Source organism: Pristiophorus japonicus, chromosome 17 (assembly GCF_044704955.1).
Source record: "Pristiophorus japonicus isolate sPriJap1 chromosome 17, sPriJap1.hap1, whole genome shotgun sequence".
Classification (NCBI taxonomy): Eukaryota; Metazoa; Chordata; class Chondrichthyes; family Pristiophoridae; genus Pristiophorus; species Pristiophorus japonicus.
The window spans coordinates 112,347,032-112,367,941 of NC_091993.1; the positions used below are offsets into that span (position 1 = coordinate 112,347,032).

The 20,910-nt window shown below is 45.0% G+C and overlaps 1 protein-coding gene across 1 annotated transcript in view; it reads right to left on the bottom strand.

Moving 5' to 3' along the window:
* LOC139227932 (solute carrier family 41 member 1-like) overlaps positions 1 to 10,595 on the bottom strand; it is a 71,840-nt gene extending 61,245 nt beyond the window's left edge. Inside the window, exons 1-2 of the mRNA XM_070859086.1 lie at positions 10,463 to 10,595; positions 9,025 to 9,838 (exon numbers count right to left, since the gene is read on the bottom strand). Coding sequence (XP_070715187.1) covers positions 9,025 to 9,510 — 486 coding nt within the window. The 5' untranslated portion in view covers positions 9,511 to 9,838; positions 10,463 to 10,595. The remainder of the gene's footprint in view (positions 1 to 9,024; positions 9,839 to 10,462) is intronic.
* Positions 10,596 to 20,910: the final 10,315 nt, after the last annotated feature.

A 20,910-nucleotide genomic window follows, 5' to 3' on the forward strand; every position in this document is an offset into this window, starting at 1 on the left:
TGGTGCCTGTACCAGCTCTTTGCACGTGCGATCCGATTAGTCCCACTCCCCTGCTCTTTCCCCATAGCCCTGCAAAGTTTTCCTTTTCAAGTATATATCCAATTCCCTTTTGAAAGTTACGACTGAATCTCCTATTTCCCTTAGCAGTTGGGTCAATAACCAGGGGGCATAGATTTAAAGTAATTGGTAGGAGATTTAGAGGGGATTTGAGTGGGAATGTTTTCACCGAGAGGGTGGTGGAGACAGAAACCCTCACCACATTTAAAAAGTACCCGGATATGCACTTGAAGTGCCGTAACCCACAGGGCTACGGACCAAGAGCTGGTAAGTGAGATTAGGCTGGGTAGCTCTTTGTCGGCCGGCACGGATATGATGGGCCGAAATGGCCTCCTTCCGTGCTGTAAACTTCTAGGATTCTATGATATCGCAGTTCTGTAGGGCATTGTGCTGCTAGGAACTGGTATTTCAATCAAGGCACTCACACCCTTCTGAACCGCAACAAGTTGATTTTGTGAGATTGTAAATCCATCAGCAATGCGTGCTTTTATTTTGATCACTGATATCCACAGGAATGCCATCTTGAGCATCAGTTTCCTGGTCGCGGGTTCGAGTCCCACTCCAGATTTGATATATATATATATAATCTAGGCTAACATTTCAATGCAGTGCTGAGGGAGTGCTGCACTGTTGGAAGTGCCGCCTTCACACGAGACATTAAATGGAGGCTGCTTGTGCTTGCTCAGGTGGACATAAAAGATCCCAGAGCAGTATGGTCCAAGTATTGTCCTGGCCAATAGTTAGACACACACTTTTCCATTACAATTGTTTACAGAGTAGAACATAGTGTGGGTTGAGTGATGGACGAGAGAGAGAGAGATCACAGGCCTTGCAGTTTTCACTGCAGACACTAGACACATCCTGGTGCGGTCTTCTTTTGATTTCAGTATCTGAACTGCACATAGATTGAACTGATGTAGTGGGCACAAGTGGGAACGACACACATGGGAGGCTATTGCTGAGAGTTTGAGACTCGTATTTTCACACACACAGTCCTACTGTACGTTATTTCAATTATGGACAACCGATCTCATTCACACCAGCTCAGTCAGAAGTGAAAAGGGTTTTGTTACAAAGTAAATAATTTTGGGTGAGCTGAAACATTACTCATTGGACACAAAAGATATTCAGACCTGCCCAATCGACATTAAAAACGACAAGTGCTTTACTTAATATTTTGAGGCCTGCGCTTTTAGTCTTGGCATCGTTTTAGAAGCTGGTGATCGAACGCAGGAGCATGTGGCTTGAATTCTGTTTCCACAAATAGTTGTGCCGTTTATTGAGATGCAGAGCCAAGGTCCACAGTGCAGGGCCTCCCCAGCGCTGCAGAGGAGGAGGAGGGACGTGCGATGTCAGTGGAGAAGTGGTGCCAAGCTCGAGCTGTAAAAGGCCGTAGGTTGCAGGCGGAAGGGGAGACCAAAGGAAGTAATTTGTTTGTAAATGTTCATTTTGATTGGGGACAGTTCTGTTTTGAGTGGAATCAGCAACTGGGGTCAAACCTTTGCTTCTTTGCGGAGTGGCACAATGTGCTGATACTAACACATATCACAGTCTGAGACTACCTCTGTGCAAGTGTTGCATTAAAAAAAACTGCAGATGCTCAAAATCTTAAACAAAAACAGAAAATGTCGCAAACCTGTGTCAGCTGTAGCTCAGTAGGTAGAACCTTCGCCTGAGTCAGACGGTTGTGGATTAAAGTCCCTCGAGACTGGAGCACAATAATCTAGGCTGACACTCCAGTGCAGTGCTGAGGGAGTGCTGCAGTGTCAGAGGTGCTGTCTTTCGGTGGAGACGTTAAACCGAGGCCCCGTCTGCTCTCTCAGGTGGATGTAAAAGATCCCATGGTATTATTTTGAAGAAGCAGCAGGGGAGTTATGCCCAGTGTCCTGGCCAATATTTATCCCTCAATCAACATCACTAAAAAACAGATTATCTGGTCATTATCACATTGCTGTTTGTGGGAGCTTGCTGTGCACAAATTGGCTGCAGCGTTTCCTACATTACGACAGTGACTGCACTCCAAAAGTACTTCATTGGCTGTAAAGCGCATTGGGACGACCGGTGGTCATGAAAGGCGCTACATAAATGCAAGTCTTACTTTTTTATTATTCAAAGAATATGGAGCTCCCTTAGCCTTCTGTCCAACATTCATTCCTCCCTCAAGCAACACCACTAAAAAAAATGATTTTGCTTCTAACTTGATGCCCGAGGGACCTTGCAAATTGTCTGCTGGATTTGCCTACATAATAACAGTAAACTCGCACGAAAACTAATCGTTGACTGAAGTGCTGTGGGACGTCCTAAGGTTGCAACAAGGCACCATACTTGTCTAAATTCTTTCTTTCCTGATATGCTCCAGAACAGATCTGAACAAACAACTGACATTTAATGGACTGACCAATGGCCACAAATCATTACAACAGTGACTACTCTTCAAAAGTACTTTTTTTTGCGTTGGAACGTCGCAGATTATGGGACGATATGAGAGAAGTGTTTCAAATTATATGAAAGGGTGGGACAGGGTAGATAGAAGCAGACCGTTTCCAGCCGTCGACAGGGGGTTTAGAATGAGGAGCCATTGATAGAAGATTACATGAGAGATTTAGAACAGAGAGCACCGAGAGTTATGAGGCTGTGGAATTCACTTGATTTGTCTCAACAAGAACAAGAGGAAGAACTGGACCAAACAAAGCGATGTGACTGAAGTGGTGAGGTTTCTGGAGGATGTGTGGCTGCAGGAGGCCTGGTATCTGAAAAGACAGATGACAGCCTGACTAAGTGTCAGCTGTAGCACAGTGGGTAGCACACTCGCTACGGAGTCCGAAGGTTGTGGGTTCAAGACCCACTCCAGCACATAAAAAAAATCTAGGCTGACACTCCAGTGCCAGTACTGAGGGAACGCTGCACTGTCGGAGGTGCCGTCTTTCAGATGAGACGTTAAACCGAGGCCTCGTCTGCTCTGTCAGGTGGACATAAAATATACCATTGGCACTATTACGAAGAGGAACAGCCCTATCCCTCAATCAACATAACAAAAACAGGTTATCTGGTCATCTTCACATTGCTGTTTGTGGGAGCTTGCTGTGCGCAATTTGGCTGCCGCGTTTCCCACATTCCAACAGTGACTACATTTCAAAAGTCCTTCATTGGCTGGAAAACGCTTTGGGACATCCGGTGGTTGTGAAGGGTGCTATATAAATGCAAGCCTCTCTTGCAATTTTCTACTCTCTGAATGAATTGCTGTTTACTACTGCAGACTGATAAATCCGGATTTAAAAACAAACTACAGTCCAACCTTGTTACATGCACAATCAAGACAGACCAAAAGCCTACCAAAAAGGTTGAGCAGGTTGGGCATTGGAGTTTAGATGAATGAGAGATGATCTTATTGAAACATACAAGATTCTAAGGGGCTTGACAGGGTAGAAGTTGAGAGGATGTTTCCCCTCGTGGGGGAATCTAGAACTAGGGGGCATAGTTTCAGAATAAGGGGTCGCCCATTTAAGATGGAGACGAGAAGGAATTTCTTCTCTCAAAGGGTCGTGAATCTTTGAAATTCTCTACCCCAGATAACTGTGGAGGCTGGGTCATTGAATATATTTAAGGTGGAAATAAACTGATTTTTGAACTACAGGAGAGTCAAGGGTTATAAGAACATGAGCAGGAGTCGGCCATTTGGCCCCTCGAGCCTGTTCCGTCATTCAAGATCATGGCTGATCTGATCATGGACTCAGCTCCACTTCCCTGCCCGCTCCCCATAACTCTATTTCCTTATCGCTCAAAAATCTATCTATCTCTGCCTTAAGTATGTTCAATGACCCAGCCTCCACAGCTCTTAAGCAGAGAATTCCATAGATTTGAAGAAATTCCTCATCTCATTTTTAAATGGGCAGCCCCTTATTCTATGTCCCCTAGTTTTAGTTTCCCCTACGAGTGGAAATATCCTCTCTGCATCCACCTTGTCGAGCCCCCTCATTATCTTGTATGTTTCGATAAGATCACCTCTCATTCTTCTAAACTCCAATGAGTATAGGCCCAACCCTCTCAACCTATCTTCATAAGTCAACCCCCTCATCTCCGGAATCAACCTAGTGAACCTTCTCTGAACAGCCTCCAATGCAAGTATATCCTTCCTTAAATACGGAGACCAAAACTGTACACAGTACTCTAGGTGTGGCCTTGCCCATACCCTGTCTAACTGTAGCAGGACTTCTCTGCTTATATACTCTCTCCCCCTTGCAATAAAGGCCAACATTCCATTTGCCTTCCTGATTACTTGCTGTATCTGCATACCATCTTTTTGTGTTTCATGCACAAGGACCCCCAAGTCCCTCTGTACTGCAGCACTTTGCAACTTTTCTCCATTTAAATTATAATTTGCTTTTCTATTTTTTCTGCCAAAGTGGATAACCTCACATTTTCCCACATTGTACTCCATCTGCTAAATATTTGCCCACTCACTTAGTCGGTCTATACCCCTTTGCAGATTTTGTGTGTTCTCCTCACAATTTCCTTTCCCACCCATCTTTGTATCATCAGCAAACTTGGCTACCTTACACTCGGTCCCTTCATCTAAGTCATTAATATAGATTGTAAATAGTTGAGGCCCCAGCACCGATCCCTGCGGCAGCCCAATAGTCACTGTTTGCCAACTGGAAAATGATCGATTTATCCCAACTCTCTGTTTTCTGTTAGTTAGCCAATCCTCTATCCATGCTAATATATTACCCCCAACCCCGTGAACTTTTAGCTTGTGCAGTAACCTTTTATGTGGCACCTTATCAAATACCTGAAAATCCAAATACACCACATCCACTGGTTCCCCCTTATCCACCCTGCCCTTTACATCCTCAAAGAACTCCAGCAAATTTGTCAAACATTATTTCCCTTTCATAAAACCATGCTGACTCTGTTATGGGGAGCGGGCAGGAAAGTGGAGTTGAGATCAGATCAGCCATGATCTTATTGAATGGCGGAGCGGGCTTGAGGGGCCGTGTGGCCTATTCCTGTTCCTATTTCTTATGTCCTTATGTACATGCGATGACAGGTCTATTCAGCGATTAATTACCTTTGACAGAGAAACACGATAGAATTGCAAGCAAATAAAATTTGCATTTGAACAACCCAACTCGCTTGGGGCTTGAAAACATGGTCATTGTTATATAATTTTGTTCATTCTAACTTAAAGAAGGAATATGCTTTATTTTCTGGATGTAATGGGAAAAGTACTTATTGGATGGTTATAGTGGGGCAGGGGTTTACTTAAGGCTATACCTCATTAGGAGATATTTGAACATTTATGTTTTTGAATATTTATGTTTTTTGCTATCATTTATGCTCAACCTGAGCAATGTCAGTGATGTGGAATTTTTAACATTTTCCTGTAACACAGAGGGTTGCCGTGTCAGTGTCAGCTGTGGCTCAGTGGGTAGCACTCTCGCCTTTGAGTCAGAAGGTTGTGGGTTCAAGTCCCATTCCAGAAACTTGAGCATATAAATCTAGGCTGACACTCCAGTGCAGTGCTGAGGGAGTGCTGCACTGTTGGAGGTACTGCCTTTCGGATGAGACATTAAACCAAGGCCCCGCTTGCTCTCTCAGGTGGATGTAAAAGATCCCATGGCACTATTTCGAAGAAGAGCAGGGGAGTTATTCCCGGTGTCCTGGCCAATATTTATCCCTCAATCAACATAACAAAAACAGATTACCTGGTCATTATCACATTGCTGTTTGTGGGAGCTTGCTGTGTGCAAATTGACTGCCGCGTTTCCCACATTACAACAGTGACTACACTTCAGAAAAGTACTTCATTGGCTGTAAAGTGCTTTGGGATGTCTGGTGGTCACGAAAGGCATGCAAATCTTTATTTTCTATTGAAGATTCTGCTTATACTGTCCTGGTGCCATTACTCAATATCCCAACAACTTGCTGTGTGAAATAAAAAAATTCTCCTAACTTTAACTTCGTTCTTGTGGCGACCATCCTAAATTTCGGTCGGCTACCTATCGACCCATCAACCAGTGGAAATAGGTCTCCTGGCTTACGTCATTGAAACCCCTGATAATTTTGAACACCTCTTTCCGATCTCTTAATTTCTCCAGTTTCATTGTTGGTCCCTCTTCTATAGGTGCCGTGTGTCCTTAACACCCTAACAAGTTAGGGCGCTCAAAACTAGACATAGCATTCTAACTGCAGCCAAACCAATGTTTTGCACAGGTAGTCGCTTCCCACGTTGCTGGAATGGATAGTGTGAACAGACTCTGGTGGTGGATCTGGGCGTTGGGGAGGGGGAAGGTGGGGGGGTGGAATCTGTAGCTAGTAACTGGCAATATAAAAAAGGTAGAATTCCAAACTCTAGCAGCTTTACCATATGATGGAAGCACCTCCTAATTCACACTGTGAGCATTTTCTCACCAGTTGCAGTGAAACCACCTCGGGGCTTTGAATCGCTACAATGGCGGGCTTGGCGGTGAACGCTATTTATTGGACTTATAAGCTCACCATAAACATCACACTACATTTGTGCTGAGAATTGATGGATTGTTTAAACAAATAAATAATACCCATGGCGTTAATGCGTCATTATTATGGCGCGACTTCCCAGCATTTTCTGGCCCCTTCATATTCCAGCATGTTGCCCATAATAAAAGAAAGACTTGCATTTCTATAGCGCCTTTCACAACCTTTAGGACATTCCAAAGTGCTTTACAGCCAATGCAAAACTTTTGGAGTGTACTCACTGTTGTAATGTGCTATGTGCAGCAGCCAACTTGCGCACAGCAAGCTCCCACAAACAGCAGTGTGATAATGACCAGATAATCTGCTTTTTTAAAGAGTGATGCTGATTGGCCAGAAACCATGGATAACTCCCCTGCTCTTCTTCGAAATAGTGCCATGGGATCGTTTACGCCCACTCGAGAGGGCAGACATCTCATCTGAAAGATAGTACCTCCGACAGTGCAGCGGAGGCTCCCTCAGTACTGCACTGAAGCCTAGATTTGTGTGCTCAATTCCCTGGAGTGCAACTTGAACCAAACAAGTGGGGGGCCTGACCCATCCACCTCCATGGCACGAACCTGGCATTGCAGTACTTCCAGGAACGGTGCTTGGGCTCTAGGCCTTTTGGCTAAGAGCATTGGCGCAGGGTGATCCTTGATGTGTGCAAGGTGACCTCTGGCGTTTGTGATCTGACAAAGAATTGGAAAGATTGGCAACGAATTGAATAAAAAAACTAAAAAAAACTTGAACCAAACAGCCTTCTGACTCAGAGGCTAGATGCTGTCTTTTGATGAGATGTTAAACTGAGGCCCCATCTGCCCTGTCAGGTGGACGCAAAAGATCCCATGACACTATTTCGAACAAGAGCGGGGAAGTTATCCCTGGTGTCCTGGCCAATATTTGTCCCTCAAATCAACTTCACAAAAAAAAACGATTATCTGGTCATTATCACATTGCTGTTTGTGGGAGCTTGCTGTGCGCAGGTTGGCTGCCACGTTTCCCACATTACAACAGTGAACTACACTTCAAAAGTACTTCATTGGCTGTAAAGCACTTTGAGACATCCGATGGTCGTGAAAGACACTATATAAATGCACGTCTTTCTTCTCTTTTTAATCTAGCATTCTGACATTTTCCAAGTTGTTTCACATCCAACCAACACAAACTGGAGGACACAGGAGGGCAATTCTCGACAAGTAGTCGGTGCTGTTGCTAATCCAAGGTGAGAATCCCTTCAGTTGTAGAGTTAGGACACCGAGGTAACGCACGCATCACGGTGCAAGTGCCACTACTAAATTATGCCCAGTGGTTTTGCAGACTGCTGTTGAAGTGATTTCCCCCACCAGGCAGTCTGCTTATGACGGACTGCCAAAACTCCATGTTCAGACAAGATTTTTTTTCCCCATATTGCAAGGAGGAACATACTGAATACGATTCGAAAGGAGAACAAAGTTTTAAACAACACGGCCGAGCCAATATTCTAAAACACCAACAGCCTGCCAGCTTCGAAAATATTCATGCCAACACTAATTAATTCAAAATCACATGTAAAAAAATTAACAGGGAGAGGAGAGGAACGTAAAGTGAAATTTCCTGTAAATTCCTCCACGAGAGTGGATCTAATGCTACTGATCATTACTTAGGGCTAGAATTAAGTGGTTCAGTTATATGTCAAACAAATATTACAAAGCAAATATCAAGGTTTTGTAGAAGGCACTGAACTGAAAGCTATAACAAATCATTTGTCCCATGAGAAAGATGTAGAAACTAGGCACTGAATTGCTTCTTCCCCACAAAAAAAGGGAAGAAACATAATATTTCAGACCAATACAAAAGCAAAATACTGCAGATTCTGAAATAAAAACAGAAAATGCTGGAAATCACTGAATATTACACATACACAAAGATTACACTAAACAGTTCTGGGTGGATTAATGCAAGGACATGTCACACGAGGCAGCTTCTTCTTCTCTTCAAGTGGTTTATACATTGCACAAGTAAATTTGGAGCCATTTTTATGCACGCTATGTAGACGCTACTTATTTCCATTTTAAAGAGAATCAGTTTCAAAGCTATTCAGCAATTGGATGGGAAACAGAAAGCAAATTTTAAAAGCGGAAATGACAACATTTTCTTCGAGGGGGCAAAAATTAAGTGGGCACCGCAGTGCTCCAAATGTAATGTGGTAGGGTATGTGTCTGCTGACAAGCTGTTGCTAAGAGGTTCTAAGCAGAATACCTTTACTTCCCCCTCAGGGAGAGGGCAGTGAGGAAAATGAGAGGACATTCTGGTGCTTTCACCCACCTCCTCGTGGCTGGTTCAGAACCGGCTGGGGGGGGGGGGGGGGGGGGGGAGGGGGGTGGGGGAGGAGACCTGGGTCCCCTACCTGCAATTACCGGTTTAGAGAAATTGTTTGGTGGTACTGGTGGCAAGTGTACAGACCCGCTCAAAAACAAAGAAACACACATTTACCTGTACAATATCCAAGACCATTCCAGCTGCCACTGTCCCAAAGCCTGCCAGCAGGAATGGGAACACAACCTGCAGTCCGATAGAGAAAGAGGTCTCTTTAAGGGAATCGGGACCCCGACTTGGGTCGCTGCTGATATCATCACTGTCGATACTCTGACTGCCATTCTCCAGAAGGGCATCTTCCTCCCTCAAACCCTTGGCATTGGCACGGGAGTCTCTCACGACAGCCTCCACCCTTCCACCCTCTTCTTTCTCCTCCGTTAAATAGTCTGAGCTCTCTGTCTCCACCAGCTCCTTGGAGGAACTAGGAGTTATAGAAATGTTAAATTCATCAGAGCTGGCATCAATGGGATAGACATTTCCATTGGCATGGTAAAGCAGGCCAACCTCTTTCTGTTCTGTGGAGTTAGACATTGCGTATTCACAATCTTCGGGATACCATAATGTGCCTCCTCGGTTTCTTTCCTCTTGATCCGTTTCAAACATTAAAAGTTTATAAATGTCTGTCGTTTCCCCCCCCCCCCCCAAAAAAAAGGCAAGCTAGCTCTATGTAGTTTTTTTTTGTTGCAAACTCAACTGTAAGATTTAGGTTATAAGATCCTTTTCAGCTTCTAGGTGGAACTGGCAGAACTGCAATATCCGTTAGGATTCAATGCCATTCCACAGGACCAGATTCATGGAGGAAATGTGGCACCTCTTCAACACGTGGCAAAAAAAATTGTTCCAATTTTAATAACGGAAACAGTCAGGGCGAGCGGCTCTGCCGGAGGTCTCGGCGTCGGTCCTGACGTGAGAAATGGATACAAGTTGGCTTCTGTGAAGAGAAGAGGAGATACTTTAAAACTTCAAAAAAAAACATCTTTGAGGAAAGAGAACTTGGGACAGGTTTGCATTTGGTTTTAAAACCAGCCGGATCACTCTCTTGTGGCTGAGGAAATGACTGATGCAACGGCGGCCAGCATTTTTCCCAGGTTATACTTCGCCCACTCCAATGCAAAAATAAGAATTTTTTTTTTTAAACAAATTTGCGTAGCGACAAAAATTTTGATTTAAAAAACACTTTATAATTCTCTACTGAGGAGACTGGGCCAAAAAAAAAAATCAACTCATAGCTCCAAATGTAGCTATCAGTTCTGCTCGTGCCTCTCAAAAAGGGCTCAAATTTAAAGAATCTCTGAAAACATTTTCTCAACAGTCCTCAAACACTTTGCAAAGTTGCCCCTCTGGCTGCCTGGTGAGATGTGGTGACATTGGAGAGGAATGCTAGCCCCGCTTTACCCTGTCAGCTGCAGGATTGAGCCGGCTGAGCGGACGACTCCTGTCTCTCTCTCTGTCTGCCTCTTGCCTTTTTTAGGGGTTTATCTCTCCTTGCCGTGGGAGGGGGGCAGACACCTCACTCTTTCTCCCGCCCCACCTTTTTATTCGCTTCCAGTCTTACCTGATGGCGGCCGGTCACTCATTAACCGCAGCAGCGGCTGCAACAGGCCCCAGCTTTTCAATCGGCTCCCATTTGCAAATATCGCAAGACGAGCCTCCTCCTCCGCCGCATTCCAGCAGCGCTTCCAATCCGACCCCGCCCACCCAGCGCCCTGAATGACATCATCGCCCACCAATCAGCAGCCGCGCACGCCCCCGGGCGCGCCGCGCGCTGCTGCTTGACAGCCGCGCCGACCAATCCGAGCCGCGCCCCGGGAAAAGGCGGCGCTCTCCCCCTCTTACGTCACAGAGGAGTGGAACTCTTATATATCCAAACATGTAGCGATTCATTCAAGTTTTCCCCCTTCCTTTGGCTCGTTTGTGGGACTGTCGACCCAGGAAGAGGAGGATGGGGGTTTTATATTGGGATTGGGATTTATGCTCCGACAGGGTCAGGCAGATTGCAAAGGATGATACCAGAAAGGCGAGGGTATACCTCTGAGGAGAGGATGAACAGGCTGGGTCTCTTTGCTCTTGAAAAGAGAAGGCTGAGGGGGTGACCTAATAGAGGTTTTTTAAAAATCATGAAAGGTTTTGATAGAGCAGACACAGTGTTTCCATTTGTAGGGAACAGCAAAACTTAGAGGCCATCAATATTCCTGCAGTACAACAGTGACTATATTCCAAAAGTACTTCATTAGCTGTAAAGCGCCTTGAGACGTCCAGTGGACATGAAAGGTGCTATCTAAATCCAAGTCTTTCTTCAATATAAAGATAGTCACCAAGAAATCAAATAGGGAATTCAGAAGAAACATCTTTACCCAGAAAGTGGCGAGAATGTGGAACTAGCTACCACAGGGAGTGGTTGAAGCGAATAGTTATAGATGCATTTAAGGGAGGCTAGACAAGCATATGCGAGAGAAGGGAATGCAGGGTTATGCTGATAGAGTTAGCTGAGGAAAGACAGGAGGAGGCTCGAGTGGAGCATAAAAGCCGGCCCCTACATTAAATGCGTGTGGATGTTGGATGAGATCGGATTTGATTGTAATGAGTCAAATAGCCTCACTTCCTAGACTTGCACATGAGAAATGGCAAACAAAGGTACCAAAGGGTCACTGAAAGAAAATTTAATTTGAAAAAAAGATGTGATTTTTAGGGTTACGTTACTGGATCCCCTTCCACACCTCATCGCCCCCCCCTCTTATTTTCATGAAGCCCGTGGAATGCAAAATTGGACAAAAGTAATATTCATTCTCAATTAACAAAAGAAAGCCAATGCTTGTGGAAATTAATATATTAAAGAGAATGCACAAGCTTTATGTATACATGCAATACTGTATATGTGTCATATACTTTTACTTGTTGAGAAATAATGATGTTTTCTCAACTCTGCAGTTTAGGAGAAAGAACTGAGATGCATATTCCATCACTAGACTGAGAAGAACCAGGGCACTCGAATATTAGGCCATCAAGAATTAGGTACACTTATGGTATTTAAAAATAAAATGTAGCTCCAGCCATACACAGAACATTTTCCTATACCACAAAAGCAGGAACTAATGGTAAGCACAAACAAATTGGCCTTGTGCATGGACATTGTGAAACAATGATCCTCTTAGCAAAAATGAGGCAATGATAGGACATGGAAAATTCTGGTATGTACATGCACAGGATGCATGCCTGAATGAGCACAGTCCACCATTTCTGTTCCCATCTAAATCAACTTAGGTCACTTGGGTTCAGCACTCATCCTTGCAGCATGGTAAGTAATCAGAGCAGGAAACTTGAGTTGGACTTTGTTTCCATATTGCTGCTCACCAACTAACCAAAACACATGTTAATGTTGCTTTCTTGATAATGTTTGAACAAAACTGTGACCTCTTTGTAAAATATTGTTTGAATAACACCAAGACATCAGATTAGAATGTGCCCCACGGTTTTGGGTGATTGCAGGCTGGTTTAGTATAGTACAAAGATACACCAAGTTCATCCAGTAATACAGAAAAACACTGAAGCAGAAATTTGAATTCTCATATTTTCCAGCTAATTATTCCACTTTTTAAAAATCGCTTTCCTGTGCCAGCATTATTTCATCATAAAACAATAAGCAAACCCTAGAAGCAATGTGGGCAAAAGGGGCTCTCCAATTGGTTAGGAACTACTGGACGAAAAAAGACCAAGGTTCATTTAGTTCGTAGTCACCCGATACAATAATAATGGAGTTGCCGACTAATCATAGTAATCAAGCTCTAACAATTAATCTACAGCAGACCTTGAAATGGCATGAGAAAAACCCCCAGTAGAGGAAAGCATTGGGAACTATTAATCCATAGTCACCTTTTTCCTCCCAAACTTGCTACACTTACCATGTCTCCAATTATCCATATACTATGTCCCAAAATGTCATTTTCTAAAAGGAATCTATCTAATTTGCATTTAAGCGACTTAATACTAACTGCATCCACTGATCCCTAGGATGTCCGTTGCATAGATTGGCCACTCGCTCATTGAAATTTTGTTTCTGCAGATTCGTTTTGAATTTTACCCACTCCTCACCCCTTCAAGTACAGGCCGTATCCTCTGGTTCTACTGTCCTGGACAAGGTAAAATAGCTTGTCATGGTCTACGTTATCTAGTCCCTTTAGAATCCTAAAAACAGCAATCATATCACATCTCAACCTTTGCTTTTCCAGTGAGAACCTACCCAATTTACATAATCGCTCCCCATAATCCAATCCTTCATCCCCTCAGTTATTCTGGTTGCTCTCGTCTGCATCCTTTCTTTTTTTATTTGTTCCCAGGATGTGGGCATCGCTGGAATTTATTGCCCATCCCTAATTGCCCTTGAGAAGGTGGTGGTGAGCCGCCTTCTTGAACCGCTGCAGTCCGTGTGGTGAAGGTGCTCCCACAGCGCTGTTAGGGAGGGAGTTCCAGATTTTGACCCAGTGACAATGAAGGAACGGCGATATATTTCCAAGTGAGGATGGTGTGTGACTTGGAGGGGAGCTTCGAGGTGGTGGTATTTCAATTGCTGTAATATCCATTTTGTATTGGTTCAGCAAATTGGTCAATGATTAGGAAAGATCCAGGTTCACTCATCGCTCTGTGCTGCGTTAGTTGATCTCAGTCTAGGTATGAGTCCTACCATTAAAGCATCCAATTGGCTCTTAAATGATTTGTAAGATTTTCATCTCTACCACTGTATCTGGAAATCCATTCCATGTGTTGATCACTCCTTACGTGAAGAACCTCCTGATATCAGTCTTAATTTTGCCTTTTAATTGTTTGAATTCTGGTAGCGTTCTTGCTCCTGATCACCATCCACCAAACTCTGCTGGAAGTGTACTGTATGAACCTCGGGGAGGATGGGATAAAGCCTGCCTGTACTGTCCCTCACAGTCAATTAGCCTGCAACACTCACTGTCAAGGTTCACACATGAATAATGGTCACTTGGACGAGACACTTATCATCTGTGGAACAGGTCCTCACATGCAGTGAATGCCTTAAGGCTAGGAGGGCATTAGACACACTTGGTGAGGAAAGCAAAGCTTGTAGCCCTGATCTCTGAAACTCCAGTGCATCTGAGCAATTTCTTACACTGTATATTGATGGTAATACACTCGTTTTCTTTCTTCATCAAGCTTTGTCATCTACTCTCCAATCTTGATGGTGTTGGCTCCTTGCTGGGGTATGATTCTATAGGTATCATTTGTCATCCTCTCTTCTCTCAGCATTTGAAGGAGAAGACAAGGAGTTTCCATTGTTGCTTTCCCAATGTATAGATTAATAAAAAAATCTTTGTGCAGTAATTCAAACACTATCACTACAGAATCTGTTCTCTAGAGATCCTAGCTGCTAAGATATATAGAGCAGCAGGCAGAATATACCATAGAAGTGGTTTTACTACATTGCAACAGTAACTACATCTTAAAAAGTACTTCACTGGCTGTCAGAGGCCGTGAAAGGCACTATATAAATGCAAGTCTTTCTTTTTTGCTTTGGCTGAGGTACTTTGGGATCACTGCCATAATGCAGAAAGAGTCTAGGGGTATCAGCATTGCTGCGGAGGAGCACAGTAATTGTAGACTTTAATTTCCAAATAGTTGAAACTGGTTAAACTAGCTAAGGACACTATGGGCCCGAAATTCAGCCCCGCTGGAAAGCTGGTGCTCTCCGCACCTTTTCGTGGCCATTAGCGCCGACATTTCTTCATGGCTGGGCCACCCCATATTCAGCTCCAAAAGTGAACAAATGGGTTCCAGCGCTAATGAACCCTTCCAAAATGGATTTTTCAGTGGTGTGACTGTCTTAATTTGAGCATTATCACCACTGAGAAATTCAGCATGCAGGTAAGGGTTTCTAATGAGCCAGCTACTAAAAAGGCCAGGGTTTGCAGCAAGGCCCTGAGGGGGGAAGGAGGTTGGAAGGATGGCTGGTGTAAGAGGTACAAGGAGAGCCAACAGGTTCACTGATATGGAACCGGAGACACTGATGGACGTGGGGAGACCTGGCAGACAGGTAGTATATAATGCATGGAGGGAGATTGCAGGGGAGGTGTCAGGCACCTCCATATATATGAGGATGTACCCTCCCAGGAGGATGCTGGCCAGTCTGCACCTGGCCCTTCCAATGTGGTGATGGGTTAATGCCTCCTAGCTCTGGAGCAATGGGGATCCTCTTCTTCCCCCTGCACCTCCTCCTCCTCCTCGGGTGGTACTGCTGGATCGATCTCCACCAGCTGTCCCCTCATGATGGCCAGATTTTGCAGCATGCAGCAGAACACAACGATTATGGAGATCCGTTGAGGAGAGTACTGCATGGTGCCACCAGAGCAGTCCAGGCACCGGAATCTCTGTTTAAGGGTGCCGATGCACTGCTCGGTGATGCATCTGGTGGCTCAATGAGTGTCATTGTATGCATGCTCTGGTGCTGTCCTGGGGTTCTGCAGAGGAGTGGACAGCAAAGTGGACAGGGGATATCCTTTGTCCCCAAGCAGCCAACCGATGGCGGGCACACTGGTCTGGCGCAGAATGAACGAATCATGGCTGCTGCCTCCCTTGCCCTATCTGCACGGTTCTAATGGCGACGCCTTCTCCTGCGTTCCGCCCTGCTTCTGACCAGGTGTATCAGGTGTCACCCTCCCAACACTCCTCCCATCCTCAAGGTGAACCCTTCCAAGCAGGTCTCTGAAACCCACAGTCCTCCACTAAAGAGTCAGACCTGAAAATTGTACAAAAGTACAGGGGTATGTGCAAACCTCTGAGCAGCACTCAGCAGGTTTAATGGAGCCAAAACAATTAATAATTAATAAAACTATATCAAAAGATAAATACTGCAGATGCTGGAAAATGAAATAAAAACACTAATAAGTAATAAAACTTTTTACCTACCAAAGGGCCCCAGCGGTGTCACGTTTGAGCACCGCATCGAAAACCTCACGGGGGCACTGTCGGGAAAAGTCCTACCTTTTCCTTGGTGAATTTCGCTGTCCCTGGTGGCTTTTCAGCGGCCTGCAGGCTGCTTCCCTCTCCGCTGGAAACTTACGTTTACAGCGGCTGCACACCGCTGTTTCCGGCAGAAGTGAACACCGCTCAAATCCCCCCGAGCTGAATATGCCATCGACCGCCCAAACTCCACAGTTGCCATCCCTTTGCGGACGGTGAATTTCAGGCCCTATGATTCAATTTCATTCCTTAACATACTGTCAGTGCGAAATTTATATGTCACACTCCAGGCATCACACCTTGCATTAAACAGCAACAAATCACAATCGAACAATTTTTAAAGTAATATACACAAACGAGAAAGAAACCCTGTGTTTTCCTCGGACCTTGAGATAACTTGGAGAGATAAGGCGCGGAGCCAAGCAGCTGACAATCTTCAGAATCTTTCAATAACAGTGTTGGTCTCTAACTGACTTCAGGGCCTATTCAAACCACTTCAGGAGTATCTTATCATTAGCCTTAAAGGGACAGGATAGTTAGCAGCCAAGCATTATGACTATACTCCACATTGCACAGGAGTTCAACTATTAAATAACAAATAACAAAGCATAAGAACATAAGAATTAGGAGCAGGAGTAGGCCCTTCGGCCCCTCGAGCCTGTTCCGCCATTCAATGAGATCGTGGCTGATCTTCGACCTCAACTCCACTTTCCTGCACTATCTCCATGGGCTAGAACCTCCACTTTTTTTGCATGCTTGACACCCATTTAACGTCCATTTTACCACTGAAATTACGTACAATGCCCAGATATCACCCATTTAGCCACAAAACAGAAACTGACGGGCATTTTTCGGAAACTTATTGCCGAGCATTACTTTCCCCATGTGCTTAACGGCGAGATTCAATAATAACGTCCACCCACTTTTTTTTGTTGTAAAGAGCATATTTACCGAAACTAGCAGCCATGAGATCGCTCACCATCACTTTTATCATCTCGCACACATATCGCCCACAATATCACTCGATCAAAAAACTGCCCAGAAAAAGTGGAACTAACCGGAACTAATCACAGCATTATGGACGCCATGTTCTACATCACATGTCGATTCCTTTCAAAGGCTGCTGTACTTCAACCTCGGGAGAGTTCAGATGTACTCTGGAGGTCGTTGGAGGTGATGTGGACATCTCTACAAACATCTTGACCATACTGTGACTGATTGGAATTGAATAGGTGTCTTCGTTGGGACATTCATTCTTTGTGACCAATCGGTGGAAAACATAGAGCTACTGCAATGGGGCCTGAACTTTCTCACACTCTCTTGGTGACCAATTACATGTAGCAGACTCGAGATCACCGAAGGTATGCTCCACAGCAGCTATCATGCCACCACGGGTCTTTTCATGAGGTCTACAGGGGGGCAGGGGCATGGCTTCAGCGTCAGCCTGATTGTCTGGGCCGATGTTAGCGTCCGCCTCCTTGTCCTCCTCTTCCTCTCTCTGGTGAGGTGGACTGTCAGACTCATCAGGCAATTCTTGTCCCCTCCTGATAGCCAAGTTGTGCAGCATGGAGCACACCACCACAAATTGAGCTACCTGCTCAGGGTGGTATTGGAGCTCGCCTCTAAGCTTCCTCTTTCTCTGTCTCCTCTTTTGCACATGTCATGATGACCCTTGACCTCCTGAATTGCGGGAGTCAAACGTTGCCATGCCTTTGCTAAGGACGGCGACACTTTACGGCAGAAGGTCAAAAAAATTTAACGCTACCACCCATTTCATATCGTTCGCGGTAACGCCCATTTTCAAAAATGGTGACTAGGTGCTTTGAGAATTAGCAAGCAGCCAGCGATCTGAAAACCCTTTTTTACCGCCCATGCTGGAAATAACGCCCATTTTTGGGCGATAAGCACAAAAGTGGAAAATTTAGCCCCATATCCCTTTATTCCCTTAATATCCAAATATTTATCGATCTCTGTCTTTATTATACTTGAAGACTGAGCCTCCACAGCCCTCTGGGGTAGAGAATTCCAAAGATTCCCCACCCTCTGAGTGAAGAAATTTCTCCTCATCTCAGTCCTAAATGGCTGGCTCCTTATTCTGAGATTGTGACCCCTGGTTCTAGACTCCCCAGCCAGGGGAAACATCCTCCCTGCATCTACCCTGTCAAGCCCTGTAAAAATGTTGTATTTTTCAATGAGATCACCTCTCATTTTTCTAAACTCTAGAGAATATCGGCCGATACCACCCATTTTGCGCCACTGGCCGAGACAAATTTCTAGCCCAAATATTACTCACTGAACCATCAGGGTAACTTCAATCTTATTCCAAAACAAATATTTATCCAGCTTCTCTTTGAAGGAATTAATTAACGCTATGTTAATAGTTTTTGCTCGGAATCTGATGTACATAGTCAGCACCAGCAGGGAAAAGAGTTTGTTCAAACCTCCAGCCTTGCTTCAGGCTTGTTAACATTATACTTGCTTCTTCTAATAGTCCAAATAGTTTACTTATACCTATGTTATCCCTCAGCATTTTAAAGGTCTAATTCATGTTCCTTCTTAATATTCTGTCAGATAATTAAAACAAATTCATAGATTTAAATTAATTGGTAGAAGGTTCAGAGGGGATTTGAGGGAAAACATTTTCACCCAGAGGGTGGTGGGGGTCTGGAACTCACTGCCTGAAAGGGTGGTAGAGGCAGTAACCCTCATCACATTTAAAAAGTACCTGGATGTGCACTTGAAGTGCCGTAACCTGCAGGGCTATGGACCAAGAGCTGGAAAGTGGGATTAGGCTGGATAGCTCTTAGTCGGGTGGCGTGGACAAGATGGGCCGAAATGGCCTCCTTCCGTGCTGTAAATTTCCAGGATTCTATGACATAGTTCTGAGAGTCACAGTGCACCACGGAAAATGAACATTTAAGTAATTTTGGCAAATGATGTTACTGTCAAAAGAGCCATACAGTGTGCACCAACATTACAACAGGCAGGATGATTTTGGCCTGCTTCTCTACTAGTGCCAATTCTGCTCAGTCACACTGCCAGCTTCAAACACTTATCCACTATACTTCTCCCAATGATGTCATCGATGCTTAAGGATAAGCAAAACGTTTACCAACATCACCGGAAGTATAATCTTTTGGAACAATTTAAATTTTTGAATGAAGAGAACCGAATAGTAGCTTGCAAATTTAGAATAGCCGTGAATTAGCTTTTCCGAAAGTTAGTATCAGTGTCATAGGGTCCAATATTGCCCAAGCCGTTTTTTCCGCTGGGGAAAAGGGCACCAGAAAAAAGGGGCCCCATCCTGGCTGCTCTTCGGAGTCTCCGGAGTCGTGGCATGGCGTGGAGACTGAAGTGGGGTGCGGAGCAACAGGCCAGCGCAGAAAGCACTGCCGGCACCTGCGAGCATGCTCAGTGAGGGCTGCGCACATGCTCCTGCCCTCCGAGCGAATCCTGTGGGCTGTGAGCAGGACCCGATGCTCGCAACCCCTATCCCCGGCCGAAGGGACGCCCCGATCTCGCCGCGCCCTATCCCCGGCCGAATGGCCTCCCGCACCGGAGTTCCCAGGCAGGTAGGACTTCGCTTTTATTTTTTATTTAGTGGCTGTGCTTGAGACTTTTGATTGGGGGGGGTGGGAGGAGGAGGGTTTTGGGTGGGGGGGAAGTCGGAGAGTTTTGGTGGGGGGGAGGAGGAGAGTTTTGGTGGGGGGAGAGAAAGAGTGTATTGGGCGGGGGGGAGGACGAGAGTTTTGGCGGGGGAGGGGAAGAAAGAGTATTTTGTTTTGGGGGAGGTGGGGGGAGGGAGAGAAAGAATGTTTTGTATACCAGCATCTCTCTCTCTCTCTCTCTGACCCCCTCCCTCCCCCCCCCCCCCCCCGTGCCATCGCGGCCAGCAGCTCGCATTTCTCCGGTAGGACTTACTTCATTTTTATTAGTATTTTAATTGTTTGAGCTTTTCCTTGCAATGTTTGGTGCTTGGTTGTTGAGGTCCTCTCCAGTTCCCTTCCCTCCCCTATCCCTGCCCTAATGTCTGCCGAATGTACACTGCTTTTTCTTCACTGCCCACAGGGTTTTTCAGAGCTGGCCACATACGCTGACCTAAGTGGATTTGGAGTAAGTGTTTGCTGGCCAAAGTGGCATAAATGGCCAAAACTGGCGTAAGTGTCTGGGAACACCCCCTTTTGAAAAAAAAACTGACCAACTGTACCTAACTGACTTACTCTGGAGCAAAGTTTTGGGGGAAAATGGCATTTTTTAAACATACATCAGAAAAAACTTACTCCCAAAAAATTGATGCAAGTCATGGCCAGAATTGGGCCCATAGATTGCAAGGTCCATTAATTATCATTTTAAACAAGTAAAGGGAATCTATTAATTAGAATAAAGAAGGGTAAGAGGAGATTTAAGCTAAATGTTCAAAATTATGAGAAGCTTTGATAAAGTAAATCTGGAAAAATAATTTCCACTAATTAGTGAGTTTTTTAAACATTTATTTGTTCATGGGATGTGAGCATCGCTGACAAGGCCGGCATTTATTGCCCATCCCTAATTTCCCTTGAGAAGCCGCCTTCTTGAACCGCTGCAGTCCGTGTGGTGAAGGTGTACTTCTTTGTAGCGGTTTGGTACAATGGAGTGGCTCGCTTGGCAATTTCAGAGGGCAGTTAAGAGTCAACCACATTGCTGTGGGTCTGGATTCACACATAGGCCAGACCGGGTAAGGGCAGCAGATTTTGAGTTGCTAACTAGAGGGGATATGGGGGGTGATATTCAACTGCTGCCTGCCCGTTTCTTGCCTGCAATTTTCAGCTAGGCTTGTAAATGGGTGCCCAGCTTGCCCACATGTCCAGGTGGGAGGCTGTTTAAAAGAAAAAAGAAAGACTTGCATTTATATAGCACCTTTCACGACCACCGGCCATCCCAAAGCGCTTTACAGCCAATGAAGTATGCAGATCAGAGTCCTACACAATTGTGTGACTCAGATTGCAATTTTAAAATACACATTGCCGGGGCTGGTGCATTCTTTGC